This window comes from Heptranchias perlo, chromosome 2 (genome assembly GCF_035084215.1).
Source record: "Heptranchias perlo isolate sHepPer1 chromosome 2, sHepPer1.hap1, whole genome shotgun sequence".
Taxonomy (NCBI): Eukaryota; Metazoa; Chordata; class Chondrichthyes; order Hexanchiformes; family Hexanchidae; genus Heptranchias; species Heptranchias perlo.
The window spans coordinates 58957209-58985193 of NC_090326.1; the positions used below are offsets into that span (position 1 = coordinate 58957209).

The window sequence follows — 27985 nt, forward strand, 5'->3', positions numbered from 1 at the left end:
ACTGGAAAGTACTGCAGTACAAAGGGATCTGGGGGTCCTAGTGCAAGAAAATCAAAAAGTTGGTATGCAGGTGCAGCAGGTGATCAAGAAAGCCAACGGAATGTTGGCTTTTATTGCTAGGGGGATAGAATATAAAAACAAGGAGGTATTGCTGCAGTTATATAAGGTATTGGTGAGACCGCACCTGGAATACTGCATACAGTTTTGGTCTCCATACTTAAGAAAAGACATACTTGCTCTCGAGGCAGTACAAAGAAGGTTCACTCGGTTAATCCCGGGGATGAGGGGGCGGACATATGAGGAGAGGTTGAGTAGATTGGGACTCTACTCATTGGAGTTCAGAAGAATGAGAGGCGATCTTATTGAAACATATAAGATTGTGAAGGGTCTTGATCGGGTGGATGCAGTAAGGATGTTCCCAAAGATGGGTGAAACTAGAACTAGGGGGCATAATCTTAGAATAAGGGGCTGCTCTTTCAAAACTGAGATGAGGAGAAACTTCTTCACTCAGAGGGTGGTAGGTCTGTGGAATTTGCTGCCCCAGGAAGCTGTGGAAGCTACATCATTAGATAAATTTAAAACAGAAATAGACAGTTTCCTAGAAGTAAAGGGAATTAGGGGTTATGGGGAGCGGGCAGGAAATTGGACATGAAGCTGAGTTCGGATCGGTCAATGCCCTGTGGGTGGCGGAGAGGGCCCAGGGGCTATGTGGCCGGGTCCTGCTCCGACTTCTTGTGTTCTTTAGATTTGTGGTTGGGATCAGATCAGCCATGATCTTATTGAATGGCGGAGCAGGCTCGAGGGGCCGATTGGCCTACTCCTGCTCCAATTTCTTATGTTCTTATGTTCTTATGTTCATCGATTGATGCTGTCATTCACCTCCTAGTGAGAATCCCTACGTGGTCAGTTTTCAGTAAAATATTAAAATGTCTACGTGGCAAAGAAGCAGAATGCAAAATGGTTAGAAAGGGTTAATTAGTTAGTAACTGAGATTGGTACAAGTGGCCTGGCCCTCCTGCTGGGCCATATGTTTGCGTAGTCAGCAGGCCTGCATTGTCTTATCAATGATAGGTCTTTGATGTGAGTCAAGGACTGGTCTGAATGTCTCCATGTTTATGGCAGATCAATATAGGGAACGAGCTTAGCCAAAGTTGAAAGACATTCCAGGTTGGGAGATAAGGAACAGAAGGGACAGGGAAGAACATTCCAAGTTGGAAGATGAGGAAGTTATCCCCTTTGATGTCTAACAGCAGCATGATCAGCACATGGACGATTTATGATTGGTCGGAAATAATGTAACCCCGCATGGCAACCTATGCCCGGCTTATGATTGGTGTTGACCCTCGTTAAGTATGTTCCAACCCTATTGATTTGTATAAAAACGTGTGGATTTCTGTATGTTGTTGTTCTTGCTCTGCCAGCATAGAGGGACTCTATCAGGAGTCCAAATCAATGCTGCAGACTAAGAACCCTGCTATTAAAGATGTGTTGGACTTTAAAATGTATTCGACTTCAGTTATTACTGAACCAGACTGAGGGGAAAGAATCCGGATCGTCATTTGGTGGCAGCGGTGGGATCTTAACGGTCGTTCACCGAGAGTTCGCGGAGTAAGAGGCGGATTGTCTCAGACACGGAGGAAGGAAATGGCGCCCCGATGTAAGTAGTCTTAATTTACTACGTTGGTTTTCCTCCAATCCGTCAGTCTGACGACGAATCGTCCAATCGCTAACACTCGTGTGGTGTCCTTACAAGATTCAGGTCAGTCTGGCGAATACACAGATATAGCAGGAAGAGGTCAGTGGTCGAATATCACTGAGGGGATAACTTGTAAGCGGTAGGTCAGTGGTTAATATCACTGAGGGTAGTCAGGGTTTAAGTTCCTGATGATTGGATATAAACAGGAACTAGTGATAAAACTTAGATGCCGGAAAAAAGGCTCAGGAATTAATTTGGAAAATAACAGAGGTACCTCAGCCAAAGAACTAATTGCTTTATGGAGACAGTACTGTAAAAAAAATGGATAGAATTAAGTGACTAGACAAATGTTTAAAAGACAGAGACCCGAAAAAGAAAGGTTTTGTTGTTTCAGTGTACTGTCCCTTTAAAAAGCCTGTCTTGATCAGTGTTTTTTTTGTCGGTGTTGTGGGCCACGCCCCCTTCTTACTGTGTCTTGTGTGTTTTCTTCCTTTGTGTAATGTATCTGTCTTGTCGTGTGTTTAATTCTGATACTGCTGAATTAAAATTGGAGTTATTGAGGTTAAGTGACCTATTAAATTCTGGTTCTTATAAAGTGTGGGCATGTTAAATTCCAGAGATGGGATCTTCAAAAAATTGGCATTTTGAATGTTTATTTTGTGATTGGCTGTGGTTTAAAAAGAGGTTAAAAATTAACGGGATACATTAAAAAACTATCTGGTATCATTGTGATAGGAAAAGTCAGAAAGCTGGAACAGCTCGCAGCGTTAATTATAATCACATCCACTAAAAGTATGTGAAAAAATAGTGTGCAAAAATATAGTATAAAGCAATCCACAAATGTGAGAAGTAAAAAATCAGTCAAACCTGTGTGAAGTGAAATTTTGAAGGTGGGAACTTAATCTCAAAAGGGAGAAGGATCAAGTTACTCCTACCACAAGAGCAAGTTAATATTAACCCCTTCCATCCCAAGAAGCCAGACTGTCATGCCAAGACCAGTTCAAACAGATAGAAATGACCCAGTCGGTTGAGAACTGTCTGAGGCTTGCCCAGAACACAGGTGAACATGAGGTAATAATTGGTATAGGTTATATTAGTAAAATTGTCCCAATCACTCGGAAATGCCAAAGGCTACAATTGACTGAGATAAGTTTTCATGCTACAGTGAAAAATTGATAAGAAAGGAATGTAAAACAAATCATATGAAAAGGAAGCATAGGTTAGACAATTGGAAGTCCATTACTTGAGCTATGTACTGACACAGGGTACTAAACACCTATCAGTTTTACCCTGCCACAGTATGATAAGGAAGTTTTGACAAGTTCTGGGGCTATTCAATTTTATTTGAAATTAATAGTAGAATACAAGATCTGACCAAAGAGGGGAGACCTTCCCTGACAAATTATATAACTCGCATTGAGACTGCTAAGAAAACTCAACAATTAGATCAACACCTCCTAACTCAAGTGTTAAAACAAAGAGCCACATGGAATGAAGGTGGACATCGTAAAAAGAGATAGGCAAATATGGAGACGTAAAGATCTGTGATAAGTGATATAGCAACTGCCTTTGCCTCAGTTGTTAACACCATTGATTTGACAACATTAGATCAAAAGGTCAGAGATTTAGGGTCTCGCATTAAAGATATATTAAAAGATAAATGAAAATACAGATAAGGAATTGTCTGAGGATCAAATGCTGACCATATATTTGCAACAGATAGCTACAGTGCTAGAAACACATGCCCAAACCATTAATAAATTAATCAAAGAGGAATATAACGTATCTTAGCAGGCGGCTGCTAATGATATCTGCTTAATGTGGTTACATCTTGAAAACACAGAGATTAGGACTTGGAGTTAGAAATTCCAGTCTGCAGCCCTGCGTACATCTGTATGTGGGAGAGACAGTGTTTATTTCAGACAGGCTGCGTGCTTCAGAGAGAGAGCGAGAATGGAACTAGGCAATTTCTCTCTCCTGTTTTGTTTTCTGAATTTGTTTCGGGTATAGGGATTATTCCTTTGGATAAATAAATAATAAATGAAGATTTGACAAATTAATCACTTGGGCTCTCAAGAAGAGCTGCAATGGATTTTCTGTGTTTCTTTTAAAACAGGTGACCCTGGGTTTTTTTTTGGGACCACGTGAGTGTTGATGGTGCAGGATTACCAAGAGTAGTTACAAAGTTACGGTGCAACCTTTGCTGGAGAAATTTGGTGCAGGAAACGATCCAGTGGTGTTAAAGATTTAAGACTTTAGCTGCAGACATCAGCGGATACCAAATGTCACAGCGTGGTGATATCAACCTGATTCTCTTCTTTTGAAAACATTTTGATTTGTTTTGTTTTAGCCTATTTGTTGTCTTCCGAGACAGAATGCTCGAGGTGGGGAGATATGGGAATTTCTCTAAAGTCATTGAATTGGGCATGATAAAAAAATCAATCTGGCATAAATATACAATCTAGTGGAAGTCAGGAAAGTGTAGTTGAGAATAGTAAATTGATAGCTTTCTCATGGAGATATTTGTGTCCTTGCCTATAATGAATAATGAGAAAACTACACTCAAAGCCTGGCCACTACCCTGACATCGGGACCATGCAGGGGGAGATAAGCACTCTAGACACCCCTGATCTTTTTGATAAGATAACCTGAAAACCTAAGAATGGCTACAGTGGACATAAAAGATACAAATGTATGTTGCCATCATCTGAAACTGAGACCAGGATGAAGAACATGATTACAAAGGCCTATGGCCTGGTGAGCTATTGCAACCACTCTTTAAACAAACCAGTTGCTTTTACAGGACTGAATCCTACAGGACATATGATGTGTGCCATGGAAAATGTTCGGAAATACCATGAGGATGAAGAGACTGGCCAGCAGAAAATTAATATCCAAGAACACTAAGCTCATTCCTATGAGATGCTGCTAGTATGCGGAGATACATGAAGAAGATACATTGAAGAATGAGTCTCAGACAGGCTCAGTTACTTGACAACAGCACAACAGGAAAATGGTTAATGTGGTCCAGGCGAGTGAGAAATCCTTTTAAACAAGGCACTGACACATGGTCCATAGAGAAACCAACTAATTAATGAAACAGTCAGGAAACACTGGTATCAATCAAAAGGACTGAAATTAAAGTAAAGAGGGACACAGTAATTTGGATTTCCAAAATTCAGGGTTAGGTTCCCATCAGTTAACAATAAAATTGGGAGAAACAATATTTAGAAGATATCCGCACGATGGATACAAAATTACAAGATTATGAGGGGCCCAGATAAAGTAGACAGGAAGTACCTGTTTCCCCAAGCAGAGGGTTCAAGAACTAGAGGACGTAGATTTAAGCTGATTGGCTGGAACAAAATTAAAGGGATGTGTTACTAGACATGCTGTCACTGTGTGTCCACATAGTGTTGGACACAGCCTAGAAGCACAGTGTGGGTTTAATAATACCGGTACCAATCGGGATATTAACTGTACCATGGAGGTCCTAGAGGTGGATCTAAAACCCACTTAAGTGGTATATGCCGGAGAGGGCGAATATTGTGTTACAACTAATTTGAAAACGTTTAAATATGCCAATCTAACTTGTGATATTTTAAGTCCAGAATTCTACTCCATTTCTGAAGTCCTGGTTCGGATTGGACCCGAGGAACTGGTAGAGATACATCGGCATAACCTCACCACCTTACAAGTTTCTGAGAATGTCAGAAAGGACTTAAAAGCATATCAGGACACATTTGGGTATCTGACACCCCTGTTGCCTAAATACTTGGAAGCATTGCGAATGGAGATACGCCTCTCCCATAAGGTTTATTATAACCTACAACAGGACAATAACAACATTAAGCATGACATTGACCAAATTAAAGTCACCATCTGGTGAAATGACCTCTGGAATTTGGGACTGAATATACAGATCCATCTTTGGATTAGATTAGTTTCATATGTATTAGTCGTAGTGCAGTTTGTTGTAATGTGCTTCTTGATTTTCATTGCATGTAATAAATGTAAGTAGAGGATGAAGGGTTTGGCAAAGATAGTAAAACAGAGCCTGGGTGAGAATGTCCCCATTGTCTCTGTGGTTTCAACTAAGAACACATCTTAATGGTACTGGGAGTAGCACCCGCTGGGGTAAGGTGCATGTAAAAGGGAAGACAATTATAGTTCGATAGGATTATCAGATGCTCTGCCTCTCTTCCACCCGGACTGGTGGCCAACACGAAGGGAACCTGGTTAAGATGAGGTACAGCATCTAACGGGATATTGTAGGGAGAATTTGGATTAAGGGATATAATGGGGAGGGCACCAATTCACAGGTGTAAAATGGTCTGAAAGGTACCATTCAGTCTAGTTAGGCTGGAAACAAAATATAAAGCACCATGGGATATTTGACTATGTTAGCCTTTTCAAATTAACATGAATAGGTTTAGCTGACCAAGGACATTCGCAACTTACTTGAGAGATGTTTAGAAGGAGTCTGTTCCTGAGAACAGATAAGAGTACAAAGGCGTATTGATGAAACATGTCTGTGTTCTATTGGGACTTCTCCAGTTCAAGGGCTAGTCATATTCATTGTTATAATTCTTATAGTTTATTGCTTACTTAAATGTTGCTGCGCTGCAGAACCAGTGAGCACCGTAATAATTGGTTATCATGAAATGATAAAAGGGGGGAATGAGAATCCCTACGTGGTCAGTTTTCAGTAAAATATTAAAATGTCTACGTGGCAAAGAAGCAGAATGCAAAATGGTTATAAAGGGTTAATTAGTTAGTAACTGAGATTGGTACAAGTGGCCTGGCCCTCCTGCTGGGCCATATGTTTGCGTAGTCAGCAGGCCTGCATTGTCTTATCAATGATAGGTCTTTGATGTGAGTCAAGGACTGGTCTGAATGTCTCCATGTTTATGGCAGATCAATATAGGGAACGAGCTTAGCCAAAGTTGAAAGACATTCCAGGTTGGGAGATAAGGAACAGAAGGGACAGGGAAGAACATTCCAAGTTGGAAGATGAGGAAGTTATCCCCTTTGATGTCTAACAGCAGCATGATCAGCACATGGACGATTTATGATTGGTCGGAAATAATGTAACCCCGCATGGCAACCTATGCCCGGCTTATGATTGGTGTTGACCCTCGTTAAGTATGTTCCAACCCTATTGATTTGTATAAAAACGTGTGGATTTCTGTATGTTGTTGTTCTTGCTCTGCCAGCATAGAGGGACTCTATCAGGAGTCCAAATCAATGCTGCAGACTAAGAACCCTGCTATTAAAGATGTGTTGGACTTTAAAATGTATTCGACTTCAGTTATTACTGAACCAGACTGAGGGGAAAGAATCCGGATCGTCATTAGCACTGAGATCAAAACATCCATCAGCAGAAATCTTGCAGCAGGCCATTGGTCTGCTCTCTCAGTCCAGGCTGGTGAGTACTGTGGAAAAATACAAGAAAAGGGATGGGAAGAAAAAACAAAGGAAATGACGAAGGCTCCTGTGGTGGAGATAACGTCAACTTCCAGGTGCTCTTGTTCAAGCTGTTAACAACCGCCACCACAACTGCAGAACATCAGGGTACCAGTTACTATGACCACCAACCAGTTTACTCTCCCAAACACCAGCAGCAGATCTACACTACTGAAACAAAAATAGCTTTGTTTTTACTCCTCCCTGTATTCAGCACCCGAAGCAGTTTAAGAAATTATAATTAATGTTCTTAAAAGAGAGCTTACACTGGGTACAGAGCAAATAAGAATAATCTGTTTCAGAGAAAAGGATAGAAAAACCATGAGTTAACTTACTTAATATGTATTTGACTGTAGCTTCCTTCTAAGAGTCCACAATCTAGCCACTGCATTGGACTCAATTGAATTTATGCTGCAAAATATTTATATTTCTCTTTCGCTATGGGCACTTACAAACCTGAGTTAAAATGGAATTCAATATTTATGGTTTCTCTGCTGGTAATGAATACTTTCTTTTTGATCGTTTTAAATGCGTAAGAAGTGTCCGACTAATCCTATTACATAGCCAATAGACATTTGCTGATTTTAGCATCATAGCATCAAAAGGGAAATTATACTGTGATAACAAGAAAAAGCTGCCTAGCAATATGAATCCTGTGAACGACTGCATCCCACTGAGGAGCAAATGGGGCTCAGCAGAGCTCAATTTACCTAGGGTAAAAACAGCAAAGTTTGGTACTGGTCGTAATCCCCTCACAGGTAACTGTGACAGCATGTTTACATTATTTCTGATAATTTCCCACTTGCAGGCCCCATTTTACAGCACATCTAGGCTCTGAAGGAGTGTTTTGCTCTACAGTGCCACATAATGGTTCTCAATCTTGGTAATCCTATCAGCTATCACGTGCTTCTCCACAGCAAGGAAGAGCAAAAAGGAGCTGGTCAGCCTAAACTTAGCTCACGCATTCCCTAATTGGCAGTTCCAAATAGCCCGACAGCTTTTCCAGCTCCCCTCTCGGCTGCAGTATTGGATGTGATATGAGGAGACCGATAGGGATGAAAGCAAAATACAAAATAACTTGAATCCACAAACACTACTACCCTCTTTATTTAGAGAGTTTTGCTATTAAAATAAATTAACCTAATAAAACAAGCTTCTTCATTAGCTAACTCCAGTAGCTTATTAAAATGTTGAAGTCCAATTGTTTTAATTATATCCCCAAAAGTTCCCAATAGGAATATACAAATAATTTGTTGACTCCATTTATATATTACTTAGATTTCAGATAATGCGTAAGATTTTAAATATTGAATATAAATGTAGAAAAACAGCTGTCTAATGAGAATTAGGCAAATTATTTTATCAATTGGATAATTCTTGTGACAGTGGCATTTTTATATGATTATTTTCTTTTCTGCTGCTCACCAACAACAACTTGCGTTTATATATCTTTAAATGTCCAAAGTCTTTCACAGAGGTGTTGGGAGAAACCTATGCCGAGACAAAGAGAGAGAGATTTGGGAGGGGTGATTAAAATCTTGATCAAAGAGATGGGCTTTAAGGAGGGTTTTAAAAGAAAGGAGGAAGGTGGAGGCAAAGAGGTTCGGGGATGGAATTCCAGAGACTGGGACATAGGTGACTGAAAGCACAGTCACCAACAGTGAGGCATAAGGAGAGGGAATGTACAAGAGGCTGGAGTCATAGGAATGGAGAGTTTTGGAAGGGGAGCTGGGGTAGGGGGGGGGGTGGTTTACAGAGGTAGAGAGAGGCAAGGCCATTTAAAAGCAAGGACAAATATTTAAATTTGGAATAGTCAAGTCTGGAGGTAGCAAAAGCACTAATGGCTGAAGTAGGGGCAGAGGTGGGCAATGTTACAGACATGGTAGTACATTGTCTTTGTGATGGAGAGGATAACCACCAACTCCTGCCTACCTGGGGGGGTGGATGAACAGACTCAAAGGGGGTGATTTTAAACCCCAAGAAGGGGTGGGTTGGGAGTGGGTGGGAGTTGAAAATAGTTGCTTGTTGGGTCGCAACCTTTTCGGACTTTGCATTCCCAGTGGGAAGCCTGTACTTTTACGGGCTGACATTAAACCCTGAAATAAAGCCAGCTTGCAGTCGCGACCCAAAAAACAACTATTTTCAACTCCCGCCCGACCCCAACCCACCCGTTCTGGGGTTTAAAATCACCCCCAAAGACTTTTTCCATGGCTGCCTTCACTGCTGCAGACTAAGTTAGTTGGCCTAGCTCTACTCCTCCTTCCACCCCAATATGGAGCACTTTTTTTTCTCCATAACATTCCATGTACATCCTAGCTAACTGCTACTAAAGCCACTTAGACCAAGAGAACTGAAGAGTCAAGATTGGCAATCCTGTGATTTAAGCTCAAAGCTTTCAGCTTGGGAGTCAAGCTGTGTATACTTTCAGATGTGGGCTGCCAAAACTAATAGGTCCTATTTAGGGACTTAACCATTCTTATTTGGTTTGACAGGGGTATCACTTTGAGAAAAAGATATGTAGATTATTTTGAACCATGTGTGACTGTTTGAAATACAGTATTGTTTTAGACTAGAAAAGTATCAGACTTCTACTAGTAAAATCTCTAAGTTGCTCTAAGACACAGTTAAGTTGTCCATCAGTACAATAACAGCACCTTATTGATAGAAACTGTCTTACCTCAATGGCATGTTGGAACTGCTCATGCTCACGCTGTAGCTGCTCAGCTTCCTGAAGTGAGCTAGCAGTGATGAGGCCTGCATTTAGCATGGATTCTCCATTTCGAATCCAACCCAGTACCTGCAACAATAACAAAGAAATAAACTGATGGTCTTCAGTTGTCAGCATCAGTTTCCTTTCTGAGTGAACATACATTCTCCGGCAATATAAACATCAGCTCAACAATGTCTACCAGTTCACCTGCCAACCATTGCAGCCATGGTAGTAACATGCTGAGGATTAACCAGGTCCCTTATGACTTAAAAATCAAAAGTTAAGCTTTAAGGATAAAGGTCATTGTCACAAAACCGCAGGCTAGGGCTGCTCTTAATTGCAATCTTATGAGTGCAGTATAAATTTCATGCATACCCTGACATGCACAGATTAAATTTTCATTATTCATTGAAAATATAATAAACATAAATCATTAGGATAGGATCAAATTGCAATCTGAAGCAATGAGATCTTTTCAATTTTACTCTATTGTTGCACAAGTTGTTTGGGGAAACAGCTCAATTTCTGTAACAACTAGAGATTATTAGAGGTAATTCATTATGACTATCATTTTAAGAATGGCATAAATAGATTATATAAAAATGTGTTATAGAGACTGTGAGAATCTTTTGTTTTTACGTAGTATGCGCGTTATACTTAATTTTATGGGTCCAGATTGGCATCCAGCATTCAAAAGGATGCTGATTCTTTGCAGGAGCTTTGCAGAAACTGTCATAACCAAGATATCGGATCTCCACCAGGTTGAAGAGAGGTATGAAAAAAAGCTTCCTACCCCGTAGAAGAGTTTTAAGCAACCTTGGTGGCATGCCTAAAAGGAGCTAAGTCCTCTGAGAAGCATTTAATGATATGAGCTTGTACCCACAATTCCCTAGAGAACACATTCAATCAGAGGGATACATTTCCCCAGGGATAATCACTACACCAGTCATCTAGTTCTGCTCTTGTCCACCTCTTGCTAGCCTGTTGATGGAGGTCTGTGACCACATTTCTTTCCAATCCTCTTGATCAGGTTATAGTACATGATATAAAAAGATAAAGAAAAGGAAGAGGAAAAAAATCTAAAAATAATTCTCAACAAAAATCTTAAAGCAGCAATCTACCAACTATTGCAATTAAACACTTATTTTAATGGCTCAGTTGCTGGATGCAGTGTTTGTGTGGGTACAGACTAGTTCTCGTCAACATTTTAAAAATGGATCACCAGAACAACAAACATTTCAGGTGAGCAAGTACTGGCATAATGCTGATCCTATTAAAGGAATATTCCAGGGAATATTTGCAAGCGTAAACCAAATCTACGAGAAACAATTTCTGTTGTTTACTATTTATAGTGAGTTCATAAAAGTGTTTGTTATGCATGCATTTATGATTTTGCTACAAATAGCAAGTAGCAAAAATCTTTCTGCATAGGTTTCCTTCCCCTCTCATTTTCTATCCTTCTCTTTCCTTGGTGCTGATTCCTGGTATCATTCGATGTCCACACATCCACTTTCCACTAATGCTTGTGTAACAACAACTTACATTTATATAGTGCCTTTAACATAGAAAAACGTCCCAAGGCGCTCCACAGATGCGTAATTAGACAAAAATGGATGCCGAGCCAAAGAATGAAATATTAGAAGCGGCAAGGAACAGTTTACTCAATAAGGTGGGTTTTAAGGAGGGACTTAAAGCAGTTACAGTGGAGAGTCTCCCCATTGCAAAACGCCAATGTAAGTGGGAGCATACGTTTAGAACTGTATATGACTACATGGAGTACTCCAGATAAGGGTATGAATAAGAATTAACTAGGCTTTGACACCTAAAATCAGTTACTTAGCAAAGTAAGAACTATTCTATTCAACACAAACAATCTAATTTTCCCAATTCAGGCTCATCACGTGCAGTGCATCCATTATCTGAGTTGGTAAACTGCACCTGTACCCTGGAAATGTGTTGATGCAGGTCTTGCACCACAACAGCAGACTGATGAGAAACGAAAGTAATTTGCCTTAAACTCCATTTGCTCTACAGTTAATTTGTTGTAATCCATCTATAATTACAGGAAGTGAGTAGGCAGGAACACGTGATGTTCTTTATGAGAATAAGCTTGCTGGATGGTAAACAAAGCAAACAACAGGAGAAATTATGCAGTTTTTCAAAATTACACAACCATTACCTTTAACATTTCCCTAACATCTGTGTTGCAATGCACAGGATGACTATGAAACAATCTCAGCCTTACCTGCAAGCGATGCTTTCCAATCACCTCTGCCTAAAATAAAACTCAGTGGAAGCAAATAACAAACAGACATGCTGCATTGTATCCTATTTAAAATCATTACCTCAGCTGCAGAAGGACATGGGTTAATAAACAACACTTGGAGAAAATGGGAGCTTCCTAATGTGTGTTGATCTCAATCAGCAAGTACAGCATCCAGACACTAATGCTATTAACTCATCTCTAAAACCATGTTTGCACCAGATGAAAAGATTTCTGTGGCGGTGGATCTATATTATGACAACAGCAAAATCTATTTGAATATCCTTTGCTAGAATTCATCTATTTATGTCCAAAGTAGCAAACAATATAAAAAGGTCTAGCGGTGCTACAAAGTGTTTCAGTGTCCCTAGATTAGGCAAAGAAAAACCGGCGAGGGTTCCTATTCACCTGATAATTGTTCAAAGAGCCTGCTGGAAATGTGGGCATGTGGATATAGAGAGAGTAAAGGATCAGGCTTTGCTATTAGACCCCCCAATAAAATAGTCTGTTGACATTCACTGTTTACACTTAAATAATGGCCATTTAGGAGAGGTGTCTGAGAGTGACAGGGAGAAATTGCCAGAGAAAACTGGCAAGGTTTAAGAAAATAAAAAGAAGCAATCCCAGTTTCCACTATCCCTATCTACCAGCAGTTTCTTCTTTGAAATGAAAGGGAATTTATCGATTCTTTTCCAACTATTCACTTTAACCAGACATTTCCTTTAATAGAATAATTCAATATATTATAATGTCCAATTAATGAGCAATTTCCATACTTGGCTTTTGTACCAAAAAATGCAAACATATTTTGTAATAATTCATTTAAAAAACACATAAGATTGTACAGAAAATGTTCTTCTCCAAATGAAATAGAAATATGATTAGTGTACCAGCTCATGTATGACACATATTAGATGGATTTTAAAAAAAAATTGTTCATGGGATGTAGGCATTGCTGGCACGGCCAGCATTTATTGCCCATCCCTAATTTTCCTTGAGAAGGTGGTGGTGAGCCACCTTCTTGAACCGCTGCAGTCCGTGTGATGAAGGTTCTCCCACAGTGCTGTTAGGTAGGGAGTTCCAGGATTTTGACCCAGCGACGGTGAAGGATCAGTGATATATTTCCAAGTCGGGATGGTGTGTGACTTGGAGGGGAACGTGCAGGTGGTGGTGTTCCCATGCACCTGCTGCCCTTGTCCTTCTAGGTAGTAGAGGTTGCGGGTTTGGGAGGTGCTGTCGAAGAAGCCTTGGCAAGTTGCTGCAGTGCATCCTGTGGATGGTACACACTGCAGCCACGGCGCGTCGGTGGTAAGTGAGTGAATGTTTAGGGTGGTGGATGGGGTGCCAATTAAGCGGGCTGCTTTGTCCTGGATGGTGTCGAGCTTCTTGCGTGTTGTTGGAGCTGCACTCATCCAGGCAAGTGGAGAATATTCCATCACACTCCTGACTTGTGCCTTGTAGATGGTGGAAAGGCATGGGGAGTCAGGAGGTGAGTCACTCGCAGCAGAATACCCAGCCTCTGACCTGCTCATGTCGCCACGGTATTTATGTGGCTGGTCCAGTTAAGTTTCTGGTCAATGGTGACCCCCAGGATGTTGATGGTGTGGGATTCGGCAATGGTAATGCCGTTGAATGTCAAGGGGAGGTGGTTGGACTCTCTCTTGTTGGAGATGGTCATTGCCTGGCACTTGTCTGGCACGAATGTTACTTGCCACTTATTAGCCCAAGCCTGACTGCTTCATTATCTGAGGGGTTGTGAATGGAACTGAACACTGTGCAATCATCAGCGAACATCCCCATTTCTGACCTTATGACAGAGGAAAGGTCATTGACGAAGTAGCTGAAGATGGTTGGGCCTAGGACACTGCCCTGAGGAACTCCTGAAGCAATGCCCTGGGGCTGAGAGGATTGGCCTCCAATGACCATTACCATCTTCCTTTGTGCTAGGTATGACTCCAGCCACTGGAGAGTTTTCCCATTGACTTCAATTTTATTAGGGCTCCTTGGTGCCACACTCGGTCAAATGCTGCCTTGATGTCAAGGGCAGTCACTCTCACCTTACCTCTGGAATTCAGCTCTTTTGCCCATGTTTGGACCAAGGCTGTAATGAGGTCCGGAGCCGACAGAACCCCAAACAGAGCATCGGTGAGCAGGTTATTGGTGAGTAAGTGCCGCTTGATAGCACTGTCGACGTCACCTTCCATCACTTTGCTGATGATTGAGAGTAGACTGTTGGGGCAGTAATTGGCTGGATTGGATTTGTCCTGCTTTTTGTGGACAGGACATAGCTGGGCAATTTTCCACATTGTCGGGTAGATATCAGTATTGTAGCTGTACTGGAACAGTTTGGCTAGAGGCACGGCTAGTTGTGGAGCACAAGTCTTCAGCACTACAGCCAGGATGTCGTCGGGGCCCAAAGCCTTTGCTGTATCCAGTGCACTTAGCCGTTTCTTGATATCACGTAGAGTGAATCGAATTGGCTGAAGACTGGCTTCTGTGATGGTGGGGATATTGGGAGGAGGCCGAGATGGATCATCCACTCGGCACTTCTGGCTGTGTTGTAGCTTCATCAGGTTGGCACCTCATTTTTAGGTACGCCTGGTGCTGCTCCTGGCATGCTCTTCCACACTCATTGAACCAGGGTTGATCCCCTGGCTTGTTGGTAATGGTAGAGTGAGGAATACACCATGCCATCAGGTTACAGATTGTGCTGGAATACAATTCTGCTGCTGCTGATGGTCCATAGCGCCTCATGGATGCCCAGTTTTGAGCTGATGGTTCTGTCCTCAATCTATCCCATTTAGCACGGTGATAGTGCCACACAACACGTTGGATGGAGTCCTCAGTGTGAAGACGGCACTTCACTCCTGCCAATACTGTCATGGACAGATGCATCTACGACAGGTAGATTGGTGAGGATGAGGTCAAGTAGGTTTTTCCCTCGTGTTGGTTCGCTCATCACCTGCTGCAGGCCCAGTCTGGCAGCTATGTCCTTCAGGGCTCGGCCAGCTCGGTCAGTAGTGGTGCTACCGAGCCACTCTTGGTGACGGACATTGAAGTCCCCCACCCAGAGTACATTCTGTGCCCTTGCCACCCTCAGTGCTTCCTCCAAGTGGTGCTCAACATGGAGGAGGACTGATTCATCAGCTGTGGGAGGGCGGTAGGTAGTAATCAGCAGGAGGTTTCCTTGCCCATGTTTGACCTGATGCCATGAGATTTCATGGGGTCCTGAGTCGATGTTGAGGACTCCCAGGGCCACTCCCTCCTGAATGTATACCACTGTATTGCCACCTATGATGGATCTGTCCTGCCGGTGGGACAGGGCATACCCAGGGAGGGTGATGGAAGAGTCAGGGGCGTTGGTATGACTATGTCAGGCTGTTGCTTGACTAATCTGTGGGACAGCTCTCCCAATTTTGGCACAAGTCCCCAGATGTTAGTGAGGAGGACTTTGCAGGGTCGACTTGGCTTGGTTTGCCTTTGTCGTGTCCAGTGCCCGGTGGTCCGTCCGGTTTTATTCTCACTGTGACATTCTGTAGCGAGATTGTACAACTGGAAATTGTACAAGGGTGGTGAGTGTCTGGAACGAGCTGCCAGAGGCAGTAGTAGAGGCGGGTACAATTTTGTCTTTTAAAAAGCATTTGGACAGTTACATGGGTAAGATGGGTATAGAGGGATATGGGCCAAGTGCAGGCAATTGGGACTAGCTTAGTGGTATAAACTGGGCGACATGGACATGTTGGGCCAAAGGGCCTGTTTCCATGTTGTAAACTTCTATGATTCTATGATTCTAACTGAGTGGCTTGCTAGGCCATTTCAGCGGCCGATAAAGAATCAACCACATTGCTGTGGGTCTGGAGTCACATGTAGGCCAGACCGGGTAAGGACGGCAGGTTTCCTCCCCTGAAGGGCAACAGGACGGTACTGTTCTTTCACTTGTGGGACCCAGGTTTGAATCTAGTTCAAATGGAAGAGATGAACAACTCCTCTCTCTGCTTGCTGGAAGGTCTTTCACAGAATGAGTTCAGGAAGTTTCAACCCAGCTCCTAATGACCATGGACCTGAAGTGCAAAACTGCCAACAGCTTAGCAATAAATGAGCAATCTCATTCAGACCACAAGGATGGCTGCTGTGAGAAACATGTAGTAACCTCACAGTCAATTTAAAATATACAACAGTCCAGGTTTTTAAATTTCTCATGGTGTGGGATGTTAGTGCTAAGGGACAGAAAGCATCCTTTTTCAATTATTGGTTATCTAGTGTTAGCATCATGCATTGCCAGGTCTGGTAAAACATGCTCAGATGCACAGAAAAACAACTTTTACTGCAACTTTACTGCACCCAAACATGCACCTGAAGTGGAACCTCAGAACAGCAACTCCTCCACCATCAAAGTGAGATTTCTCCCCCACATGAATGCAGCACTCTCATCTACTCATCAAAAAACAAATTCACTCACATTTTTGGCCATAATATGCAAAGCACCCTGAATGCTAACCTGTTTGACCTCAGCCTGTAGGTGCCTCAACTGCACACACTGCTCCAAGTGCCGGCGGTGCTGTTCTGCGGTGAGGTCCAGCTCCTGCTGTTTCTCATGAAGAAATTCTAGCAGGTCCTGCACACGGGTTGCCATGTCGACATCTCTGTCACAGGTTAACTCAACACCTAAAAGGTAACAGCAAATACAAGATATCATTTATTTGATTTTTTTTCCTTCCTAAACTTCTAACTTCTCTTCTCAAGGCACTGACTCCTTGCTTGGTTGCAGTATTAATTATCTAATCATTTAGCTTTCTGTTTTTTTCTACAAACTATTTAAATTGTTCTTTGACCGAGAGGAAGTTATACATAGTCTAAAGGCTTCCAAATTTTTGGCAACATCTCTTTGTAATCAGTGTTAACAGGCTCACAAGAGCGACTTGCCCTTTATTATTCTCTGATCTTGTCAAGAAGCTGCATTACTTGTTATCTATCCCAGATAATCTGGCTGAGATAAGGAATTCACTCGCTAAAACACTGGTCTTTTATGAGAAACTAATTTTCATCTGTGTCAAGCAGTACAGGTTACCATTGTGCTCACTGGAAACCCTTCAAGTTGTCTCAGCATGCACAGCTTCCAACATGCTGAGCCATGGAGTGCTGGATGTGAGTTGATACCAATAATTCATGTCAATTTCCCAGTTTCAACTGCACTTCAAGCCACTTTTCTACAGGGATGGAAATTCTGAGGGACAGGCAGCCTGGGACACTTTTCTGCACCTTCTAGTAGCCAGCTAAAAACTAGCATTAGTGGAGGCCGAGGAGGAGTTCTTCAGGCTATCCTGGCAGCTGGGAAAACACATGATACAGGGAGACTATAGAAGTGGAGAAAGCTGATAAAACATAAGAATTTAAAATAAAATGAACTTAGTTGTTTTCTTTATTAAGAAGAAGCTGAAGTCATAAACATACTGACTTAACAAGAACTTCTAATATGATCACAAAATAGCTATAAAGATCCAAAACTAGGAAACTTATCTATTTCAGAATAGACAGCTTATTCTAATGGCCCAGCTGTTACTGTACTCTCCTCTTCGTGTATAAGTTTGTATCCAAAAACAGGAATAACTTTAATAGCAAAGTTTTGACAAAAGGAAATAGACACAGAATAACACTTTACCAGGATAGGTAATACAAACCTCTATCAAAATCACGAAAACTACAAATGCACTCTTTGTATGCTGCTAAACCCTATTTCATACATTTTATACAGCAATTCTCAAAGAAAAACTGAAGTTATAAGAGTAAAAAAAAACTGTTTTGGTTAATAGAGGATGTTCCTGGCAATGTTCATGTTTCAGAATTACAATTCCAATAAAATTAGTTTACAAACATACGAAAATATTGGACAGGAAAAGACCAGCTGGTCCACGCAGCCTGTTCCACATAGTTGTGATGCCTTATGCATCATGAATAGACACTCCCTACCCATCAGGATCCATGAAATCTGCTAAGAGAGGCAAAAACTCACGGCCAATTAGGGGAAGAAAATCTGGAAAATCCCTCTGACTCCATATGGCGATCAAAACTAGTCGAGGAGATCACAATGACCATGATTTATATTACTTGGCATCTACCTCTTCTATGACGTGATCTCTGCCCCAGCCAGGAACCGATCCAGCTCTCTTTTGAAGGTTTACAGCGAATCAACACAAGCTGACAACTTGTTCCAAAGGTTAAGTATTCTCTGAGAAAAGAAGAACTGCCTGACATCTAACCTAATTATACTCTTGAGTAACTCATAAGAGTGCCCCCGGTCCTATCCAAATTATCTCATTAAATTATAGACATCAATCAAATTGCCCTGAGTTTGTAGTTCAAAACAGAATGAGTGGTGCGTACCTGAAGCCTGCACTTCATTCACGTACTGGAGCAACTCCTGCCCCTGGTGGATGACGTCAAAGGTCAAGTTGTTCATGGTTAGGGCTTTATCAGCGTGGTGCTGCAACCTCTGCTCAGCAAGGGTCAAGTCCTCGGTATCAAAGTCATTCATCTGTTGAGACAGCTCATCATTCCAAGACTCGAGGTCTGAAATGATCTGAAAGAAGCAAGCCATCATAATTTATGGAAAACCATGCTGAACTGGTGAATGAAATCTCCATTTGGAAGGAACACTTCCATGTGATGAACATCTATTTGTTACAGCTTAGTATCAAAAACTTAACAAGGTCACACAGACACTGGTTTATATACAGTGTTAATGTACAAGAATGTTACAAATAATAATGTTCTATATTAAAACAAAACAGACTAATGTACACTGAGCTTCAATACACAGCGATCTTTAGGCAAAAAGAGCGGAAAGATGCACAATTGAACTCATTTAAAAAACATCAATAACTGCGGCATTCATTTATACACTTGCTCAGTCTCACAAGTTAATCAGGCTAAAATATATTATAATCTGTCAGTTCTCAGTTGAAACAGTTTCATTTAAATTACACTAACAACATTCATTTATGAAGGTCAACACTAGGATTATCAGTCTTTCAACAAAAGCAGAATTTTCGAAGTAATCACTTCATTGTCAAGGTTTGGCTCTGCGTTTTTTAAAAATATAAAAACGTCACCTTTTATAAACTACCGTAATTTCACAAAATAACCCTCACTTCAATAGAGCCATAAACTCAACTTTCAATTCTATATATATATTTTTTAAAATCCCAAGTGTGGCCTGTAGATGCAGCTGGTCATATTTTTCCATTGGCTATCTAGTAACCCTGCAGTAAAACCATTTGGCTTGGGTCATGTACATCCTCAGCATTTCTAACTAAATTAATTTATTGGACTACACAAACATGGTGGTAAAAATAAAATTAGACATCGGAATCTAGGGATACAGAAAATAGTTGAACACAAGGGCGGTCATTTTCAACCTCATCACCTAGGCGGTAACTTGATGGAGCAGATCGCTTGCCTGTTGTAGAGTCCACCCAATTTTCATTTCATTAAAATCAATGAAATGAAAATCGAGTGGGTTCTATAAAGGGTGGGCGATCTGCTCCCCAGATTACTGCCTAGGTGGCAAAGTTGAAAAATTAACCTCTAAATGTCAAAAAGGCAAGTCATCCCAACACTACTCTATGGATTATTTTCATTACTCCATCATTCTCTATTGCTAATTCTATAAATGGACACTGACTGCTAATTCATATTTAAACAGACTCACATGTAAATACTGATTCTCTCACCCTTACAGATGAACTTCACAATCACCTGTTTACACATACAAACACAGTCCAATCCATTTCCACACTTACAAATTCTTACCTGTGAACTGTAGGGAAATTGGAACTGGCCAACCTTCTGCAAAAAAAGTCACATTTATAACCCAGACACAGGTGTAACCTAAATCACATCCAGACAAATTGACTGGTTCATTTTGCATAGCCTATGTGAGTTAATTTTGTGAAATTACGGTACTGTTCTGAAAGGCAGCACAGCTCAAATTAGACTCATCAAAAGAAATTCATTTAAAATCTTTTCTTGATTCTAGTTATTAGCATTAGTTTAGCACATGTGCAGTAATTTTGATGTGTTAAATTGTTACTATATTTCATTTTCCTTTCCAATTTTCTCCCTCCTCTGCTGGAAGTATCAATTCCTGTTGCGGTATAGTTCTTCACAAGATGGGTATCCTCCAGCATTTCACCCATTACCGCCATTCTTCATGTGTCAGAATACACAGTGAATGTTGGCAAACTATTTGACTGTAAAGGACATCAAAGCTGAGCCCAATTTTGGCCTCACCCAACATCCAAACACATGCACTTTCTAGCAAAGGTCACTGGATAGCCATTGGGAGTGAGGAGCTTAACTAATTCAGGGCATTGATGCCAATTGTAATGTTTGACTGAGATCAGCTGACTCGGCATAAACCAGAGATTGAACCTGGGATCTTCTGGTCAGGATAGCGGGATATCACATAGGGGTCAGATTTACTTATTAAGCTATTCGGAACATTACTTAATTTCTAATACCATTAAAAAATTGCCCTTTATTTGCTAAGCAATGCTATTGCTACTAGAAATATCATGCAATGTGTTCTCTTTTCCCTTGAGTTTAGAAGACAAAGCTGTAGCCATTGTTTGTTCTTGCGCAGTTAGAGCGGGAGGGGGGGGAAAAGAGTGGCAGGGGAAAAGAAAAAGGTTGTGGGTAAAACAGACATTACCCATCTTTCCTTCAGAATAAACCATTCACTGAGCAACTGCAGAAAGTAAAGGCGCACAACCTGGATGACCAGGGATGACACAGTGAGACAAAGTGCCGTGACTCTATAAAGAAAAAAGAAAACTGATGCCCTTTCTAAACTTTCTACTTATTTGTTAGCATATCCTGATTTTTACAGGAGATTACTAATTGTACATCACTACACTTACATGTATAATTCCAAAACACATTGTTGGAAATGTGCAAAATAAAATGCAATTGTAAAATGTCAGGAAGGCAGCCATGAAACAGTGTATTATTGTAATTTAGGAGCATATTAACCAGCAGCAATCTAGTGGAAATATGAACTTGACCACCAGATAAAAATCCACGCTGAAGATTCACTCTCAAAATGAAGAAAATGACTGATTGTAATTCTCTTAGTTGCTTAGCAACTGTTCATTAGCGTCCTTAAAACAGTAATCATAGAAACTCAGCTTTTAAGAATAGGCGTTGCAGATGTTATCTCATCAGTGTGAAGTGCTTTTTTTTAATGGATTAAACCATTTATCAACACATGCTCTCTCCAAGCATCCAGGCCAAGGAGCAACTTTATTGTGCTCATGAAAGATTAACTAATCACTTCTGATCGCTGCTGATCAACAGTTAGCATTTCAAGATATTATGGGGATACGGTCACTTTTAAAGTGACAAATAATTATTAAAACATATTATGATTGATCATTCATTAATCAAAAAGGTTACCAACATGGATGGAACAGTTCTTTTAAGTATCAAGATTGCTGAATCCCTTAGTTGAGTTTTTTTTAAACCATTTGTTATTTGTTGGAGCCCTTGCTGGTTGTATGTAGAAGAAAGATATGTCAAAGATCAGCTCCGGTAACAAAGCAGCTAAAATTTTAATGAACAGAATTTGTCTGCAGCTGGTTCCCCTGGTGTAAAGACATATCACTACAATTTCTTTCGGGCTGCAGCAAGGTAGTTATTTGAGGAATATATCAGAAAATAATTTTCCTAAATGTTACTGTAATTCAAACTGTGGTTTAATGTGAATCGAAATTGGATTAATTTCACATTAAAACAAGCAATGTTATTTACCCAATGTTCAATGAATTTGGGTGAAGCCCTTAAAAAAGGGCCACCAGAGTCAAATCTAAGAATTCACAAATAGGATTAATGTTTGGACTCCTTTACTTATTTGGGAGTCCAAACATATTTTTCTTCTTAAAAAAAAATCTTTGATTTACCTTTTTGTATGCATTTATTGAGTCAGGCACAGAAGGCACACATAGAGGTGGAACAGAAATAGCAGAGAAGAATTGGTGTTGTTGATTGACACATAGGGGAGGGGAAATTAAAACAGGCTGGAGATACTTGGACATTTTGACCTAGGAGAACATCTTGGCAAGCAACAGCTAACTACAGAGTAAAGATGCATTTGGGGGGGGGGGGGGGGGGGGAGTGCAGAGAAATAAAGGAACAACTACGCTTACATGTGATTTACACATGATGGGAATCATGATCAAGAATTGGGAGTCTGACAGCTGGAAGTACAGCCCGTTTTAATGTCACAATCCTTTTTAAAGTAGTTTTATTTAATTTGAAAGTTAAAATTTAAAATATTTTCATATGAGCAAAGATTGGATTTGTTTTTATTAAATACTTATTTTTCAACGTGAAGGTAAAGAAATCAATATTTCACTGAATTTATCAACTACAGTGACATCAAAACGGCACCCCAAATTGACACTCAACTAAATATTCAGGATTAACCACTTTGCAATAAAATCGACTTGAAATAAATCAAGTACTTTGAGGTGACTGTGACTGCAATCCTGTGGAGCTTTTGATCACTATATCATTTAAAGGGAGCTATGAGCACTTTATCTGGCTGGTGTGATATGACAACAACAACAAGTGTGACCTGCCAGTGCTGTGGCAAAATGCTATAAGGACATGGGTGTGTCTGTGACTCCCTGCATGAGGGCTTCCGGCCTTGTAGTGCAGGAGATGACATGCACAGCAGAGTAAATGCAATGTACTTTCCTACAAAGAGGTAGCAGCATGGAAATATCTTCCCCAAGAATTACGGAGATCAGTGAGTTAAAGCAAATATTTTAGCAAACCTATATTTTCTGCTATGTGACACCTACATCTATTGCATCCCGCTCAAATACTCGGAGCTGAAGAAAGAGATCCAGCTTGATCTTGCGCTCCTGAAAAAGATCTTCCATCTGAGCCTGGGCTTCATCCAACTGTTGAAGAACGCTCTCTATGTGATTAATGGAGCTGTTGTGTGGAGTCTTGTTGCTGGAAATGGCAGAATCCCTAATAAGAATATATGACAGTAAGGTAACTATGACATAAGGGCTGATATATTTTGCAAGCAAAAATCTTTAAATTCTTTGAAGTCATTACTTAGAAGCCAATTAAATTGTTGGACTTTCCATTTAGCATCCTATTGTCCTATTAGTAAGATATAAATACAGTAATCATATTTCAAGTGAGAAGTGCACCGTAACTTCTAAAGAAAAATACTTCTTGTTAAGATAAGTGATTTATCCGAGGCAGCTAGCTGCTCAGGTGTGGCACAATTAAATGCAGAGCAAAATTCTCATAACTCTGCCCCAATTATGTGCCTCAGCCATAACCTTATAAAAGCAGCTTCAACTGCACCAGTGTGTCATTTTTCAATTTCCCATATCAGTTGTCCTACGGCTTCTGTGACTAGGTGAGATTGCCAGTTGAGTGCAAAATTAGGGACAGTATTGAGCTCTGGGCCAATGCCCATAAAGAACTGGCTTGATACTGCCCTAACTCATTTCATGCAAGACCCTTACAGCCATGGGCCACTGACTTAAGGTGACTTAAGTCAAATTCCATTTTTATTATATAGGATTCTAGGATTTTTACCAGTGTTTGAGCCCAGAGGCACTGAGGCCAACAATGATGCCATTATTGCTGCACTGGCTGAGAACAACTAACTCAGCACAGACCAGGATCCATAAAGAATATTGCTCCTTTTAATGGTATATTTAAAATGGAAAGCATGTGCTCCTTCAGGTAACATTGTATAGTAACGGTATAGATGTAGAAAACTAATCCTTCATGTGCTTGAACATGGAAGGCATGTTGCGCAAGAGCACAGGCTTTCCATTTCAAAGGCAGTATCTTGAAAAGGAACCATGTTCTTGATGGCATTATTATTCATGAGGTACACCAGCAGCCCACATTAAGAAAAGTTTATGCTGTTATTTATGTTACAAATTTAACGAAGAAAAGTACATCATACTTCACCTGCATATTGTGCGTGTGTGAATGTATCCTCTGACTCATTTTGAGCAATGCCATAGAAATTATATTGTTCATTTGATTTTCTGGCCTTGTTCTATCCTCTTAAATTATGAGGACAGGTTGCATAGACTAGGCTTGAATTCCCTTGAATATAGAAGATCAAGGAGTGATCTATTTGAGGTGTTTAAGATGATTAAACGATTTGATAGGGTAGATAGAGAGAAACTATTAACCTCTGGTGGAAGAGTCCAGAACAAGGGGGCATAACCTTAAAATTAGAGCAAGGCCGTTCAGGGGTGATATCAGAAAATACTTCTTCACACAAAGGGTAATGGAATTCTGGAACTCTCTTCCCCCAAAAAGCTGTTGAGGCTAGGTCAATTCAACATTTCAAAACTGAGACTGATAGATTTTTGTTAGGCAAGTGTATTAAGGGTTACGGAACCAAGGCGGGTAAATGGAGTTGAGATACGGCCAGTGCATAATAAAGTTCTAGGTTTTAAGTGCATTCCAAAGATAAAAAGTGAACATTCCATTCCTCAACAATATTTTTCACTCTAATGCTACAGTTTAGTTTCAAAAAGAAAATACTTATCTTGAGAATTAAGCTGCTTTTTTTTTTACTGTCACTTGTTCAGTTCGAATTCTGGGAGTTGCTATCTTTGAGCCAACTCCCCAGTTTTGTACAGCTAGATCAGCTCCCTTATCCCAGTGACAGAAACATAAACCCAGTTTTTCGTCCATCTACAATCCTGCCACCAAGATAACAGAGCAGGATTTAGCTGTGCAAATGCAGTGAACTGGCTTCTGGACACCAGGCTTGAGGAATTTAAACTAAATGATAGTGACAAACCTAAAGTTTATAACAACTTGATTACCAACCTCAACTGCTGGATTAGGTCCTCCCCTTCTTTGATGACATTCACTGTCACTTGCAGGGTGGTCTGTTGCTGTTGCCCAAAGCGTTTGATCAAATCCTGCACTGCCTCCACAGATTCAGCATACACATCATCCAGGAGCTCCTTCTGTAAATCCTCCAGCCATGTCCAGAGCTGCAAAATAGCATACACCCACAGGCAAAACATTAACAATGTGGAATACAATAGAGGCCTGTGATTGAGAACAGGTTTGAGGAGAAAACTACTCTGCTGTACACATCTCTGTAAAACTCCAGTTGAAGTGGTTTCCTGCCACACAGGGTTAGGTTTTTTTTAATGTGTGGACTGGTGACGGTAGAATTGTGTCATCAGATTTCTAAAACAACAGACCTTTTCTGTTGTATTTCCTGCTTTTCCAGCAGCCAAGCAATCAGCACTGGCTTTCTACTAACATTTATTTGCAAAGTGATCTACAGACAGACTTTTTATAGCACCTACAATTTGTTGTTGTTTAATCAACATGTTCACCTCACGAGACTCAAGCTCAAACCTTCAACTTTAGCCATGGTTAAACTGCTGAGATTACATTGAAATGAAAACAATGTAAAGAAGGGGGAAGCTTAAGAAGAAATCTCTCAACAAATGCCCAAATCAAAATGTGAAACTCCACACTGTTCTGAAAAGCTGTTACTTAAAATGTGGGCAGGCAAGGTCACAGGATGGTGTATCAACTTGCAGCATCATGAAATGGTAGAACTCAGGCTCAATCCTTCCATTCAAGTTCCTGATAAGCTGCAGTGAAATGATAGGGATAGGAGGAGAAGGGAAGAGGATAACAAAAATTGAGAGCTTCTTCAGTGCTCTCTTAATTTCCTGCTGGCTGATGGCCAAAAGCCACATTATCTGTGATCAGGGAGAAAGGCTACTGCAACTTAATCTCATTTTTCTGGCTATCCCTAGTCACCCTAACAGATTTTTTGAGGGGGAGAGACACACCATGTTGGTTTCAAAGTGTACTAAATTACAGAAGAGTCATTTAAATAACAGAACCAGATTCAGAAGAATGAAGATACATTTTACCCTCATTTTTCTTCCCTATATTCCCGAAGGCACTTTTGCTGGGGTTCCAGTGTCACAGATGCCAATAGTCCTCTCATACTTCACCCAAGAGGCCATTTTTCATTTGCGTCAGTATCAGCAGGTTGACAGCGGAAACTCACAGCTGAGCCCAATGCTGCCCTCCAAAATCCACACATCCCCAAGATCCTTAACTGGCAGCAGTAAACTTTCAATACACTCAGTTGTTCTAATACATGTCTGCATCACATTTCTCCTCCCCTCCAACTATGTCACTCTCACATTCACATCACTTCCCTTTGTAACTGATATAAAAACAAACACCCCAGGCATCTCAACCATTGCACTGTTACATACAAATAACAGCTCCACATGCTTAGCACAACAGACACTGTGACTACAACTGTAGCAATTATTATAGAACAAAAACATGCCATTAAGCAGTTAAAGTGCATGGAACTGTAACTAAAACATCACAAAGCTGATCTAAATTGGCGGACGCCAGGCAGAGGGGCAGTTAAATGGAGCGGGGGACTTAGCCACTTCTTTCCCGCCCCGATCTAGCTGACTGTAATTTTAAATCTCGGGCCTCACCTGCCCCGGGTTTTCTCCACCACCTCCCCCGCCCCACTTTCCTTGTGCTGGTAACCGTTCTCCTGGGGCTCCAGTGGCAGCCTCCTGCCACTTGATTTTAACTGTCTGGCAGCCGTTTCCCACTGGTCAGTAGGTCGGCAAGCTACACATTAATGAGGCCTGGCTGTTAAAATTGGCTGAGCCTTCCTGCTACCGCTCTCAGACGGGCCGACAGAACGCTTTGCCGTGTCCTGCCTGGGAGATAAACTTAAACCCAACATTTCCAAGGATTTATCTAACGGGAATTGTAACTGCTTGGCAACAGCCTGCAGGTTTCAACATCGCACTTCATTTCCATCCCATCTAATACTCAATTTAGCTGTAGAATTTAAGCAAATGAGATTTATGCCATGTGACAAAAGAGTATTTCACCTAATTTTGGGGGACGAATGCAGTTTTACATATGATTCCTATTCATGAGTCATAACCTGAAGGAGTACTGCAATTTTAAAACTGAACTAAACAATATGAGTTTATTACAGATAAGATGTAATTTCACAATGCTCTGGTTCTAAGTGAGGTCACTCTTTTCCTCCTATAGGAAACGTAGCATAGAAGCTATATTCCAACAAACAAGATCTATTTATCATCACACGGTAAGTACAGGAAACTGGCACCTCTCCTTCGTGGGTGGGAACAGTCCATGGTTCTTTCACGGTGCTTCTGGATAGATACCAAAATGTACCACGATGAGGCTATGGCTTCCCATTTCAACTGACCACCTGCTTGTACAAGTTCTAACATGTGCTCTTCTTGTAATTCAAATTGAAGGTAAAGTTCAACGGGAAAGATTGACTCATACTGCATTCAGAACAATTGTCCTCAAATCAGAGCCAAATGCACTGGAATAAAAGCAAAATGTTTTATACGTATCAATATACCTGTTAATGGGAACATTTGTTCAAGGATTGAATCCTTCTTCATTATGCCAAGAAGGGGAGCAGCAAAAGAGGGGAAAGCTGTTTATGTATAACAATAACTTGCTTTTAATGTGGAAAAACATTCCAAGGTGCTTCACAGAAGTGTGATGAAAAAAATAGGAACTGTTTAGACTGAGCTTGGTCACCTGGTGTCTCACACAAGGAAATCTATTGGTGTCTTCAAACCAGACTGCTGAGAAATTTGCACAAGTAAAATTTTTATTTGCCTGATATGGAGTACCACTTGACTACTACTTATCATATTTTTGGCACTCTTTGAGCATCAACATTTTCCATTATAAATTCTTATGTCTGTATTTATAATAGAAAACGCCTGTG

The 27985-nt window shown here is 40.8% G+C and overlaps 1 protein-coding gene across 3 annotated transcripts in view; it reads right to left on the reverse strand.

Annotated features, from left to right (window-relative positions):
* Positions 1–27985, reverse strand: part of LOC137339542 (triple functional domain protein) — a 522426-nt gene that overhangs the window by 200979 nt on the left and 293462 nt on the right. For 2 of the 3 annotated variants that reach the window (XM_068001903.1, XM_068001905.1), the window contains exons 12-17: positions 25021–25190; positions 22998–23172; positions 19945–19980; positions 18517–18712; positions 16634–16800; positions 9840–9959 (exon numbers count right to left, since the gene is read on the reverse strand). In XM_068001903.1, the coding sequence (XP_067858004.1) occupies positions 9840–9959; positions 16634–16800; positions 18517–18712; positions 19945–19980; positions 22998–23172; positions 25021–25190 (864 nt within the window). The remainder of the gene's footprint in view (positions 1–9839; positions 9960–16633; positions 16801–18516; positions 18713–19944; positions 19981–22997; positions 23173–25020; positions 25191–27985) is intronic. The other variant, XM_068001904.1, reaches the window with a different exon arrangement.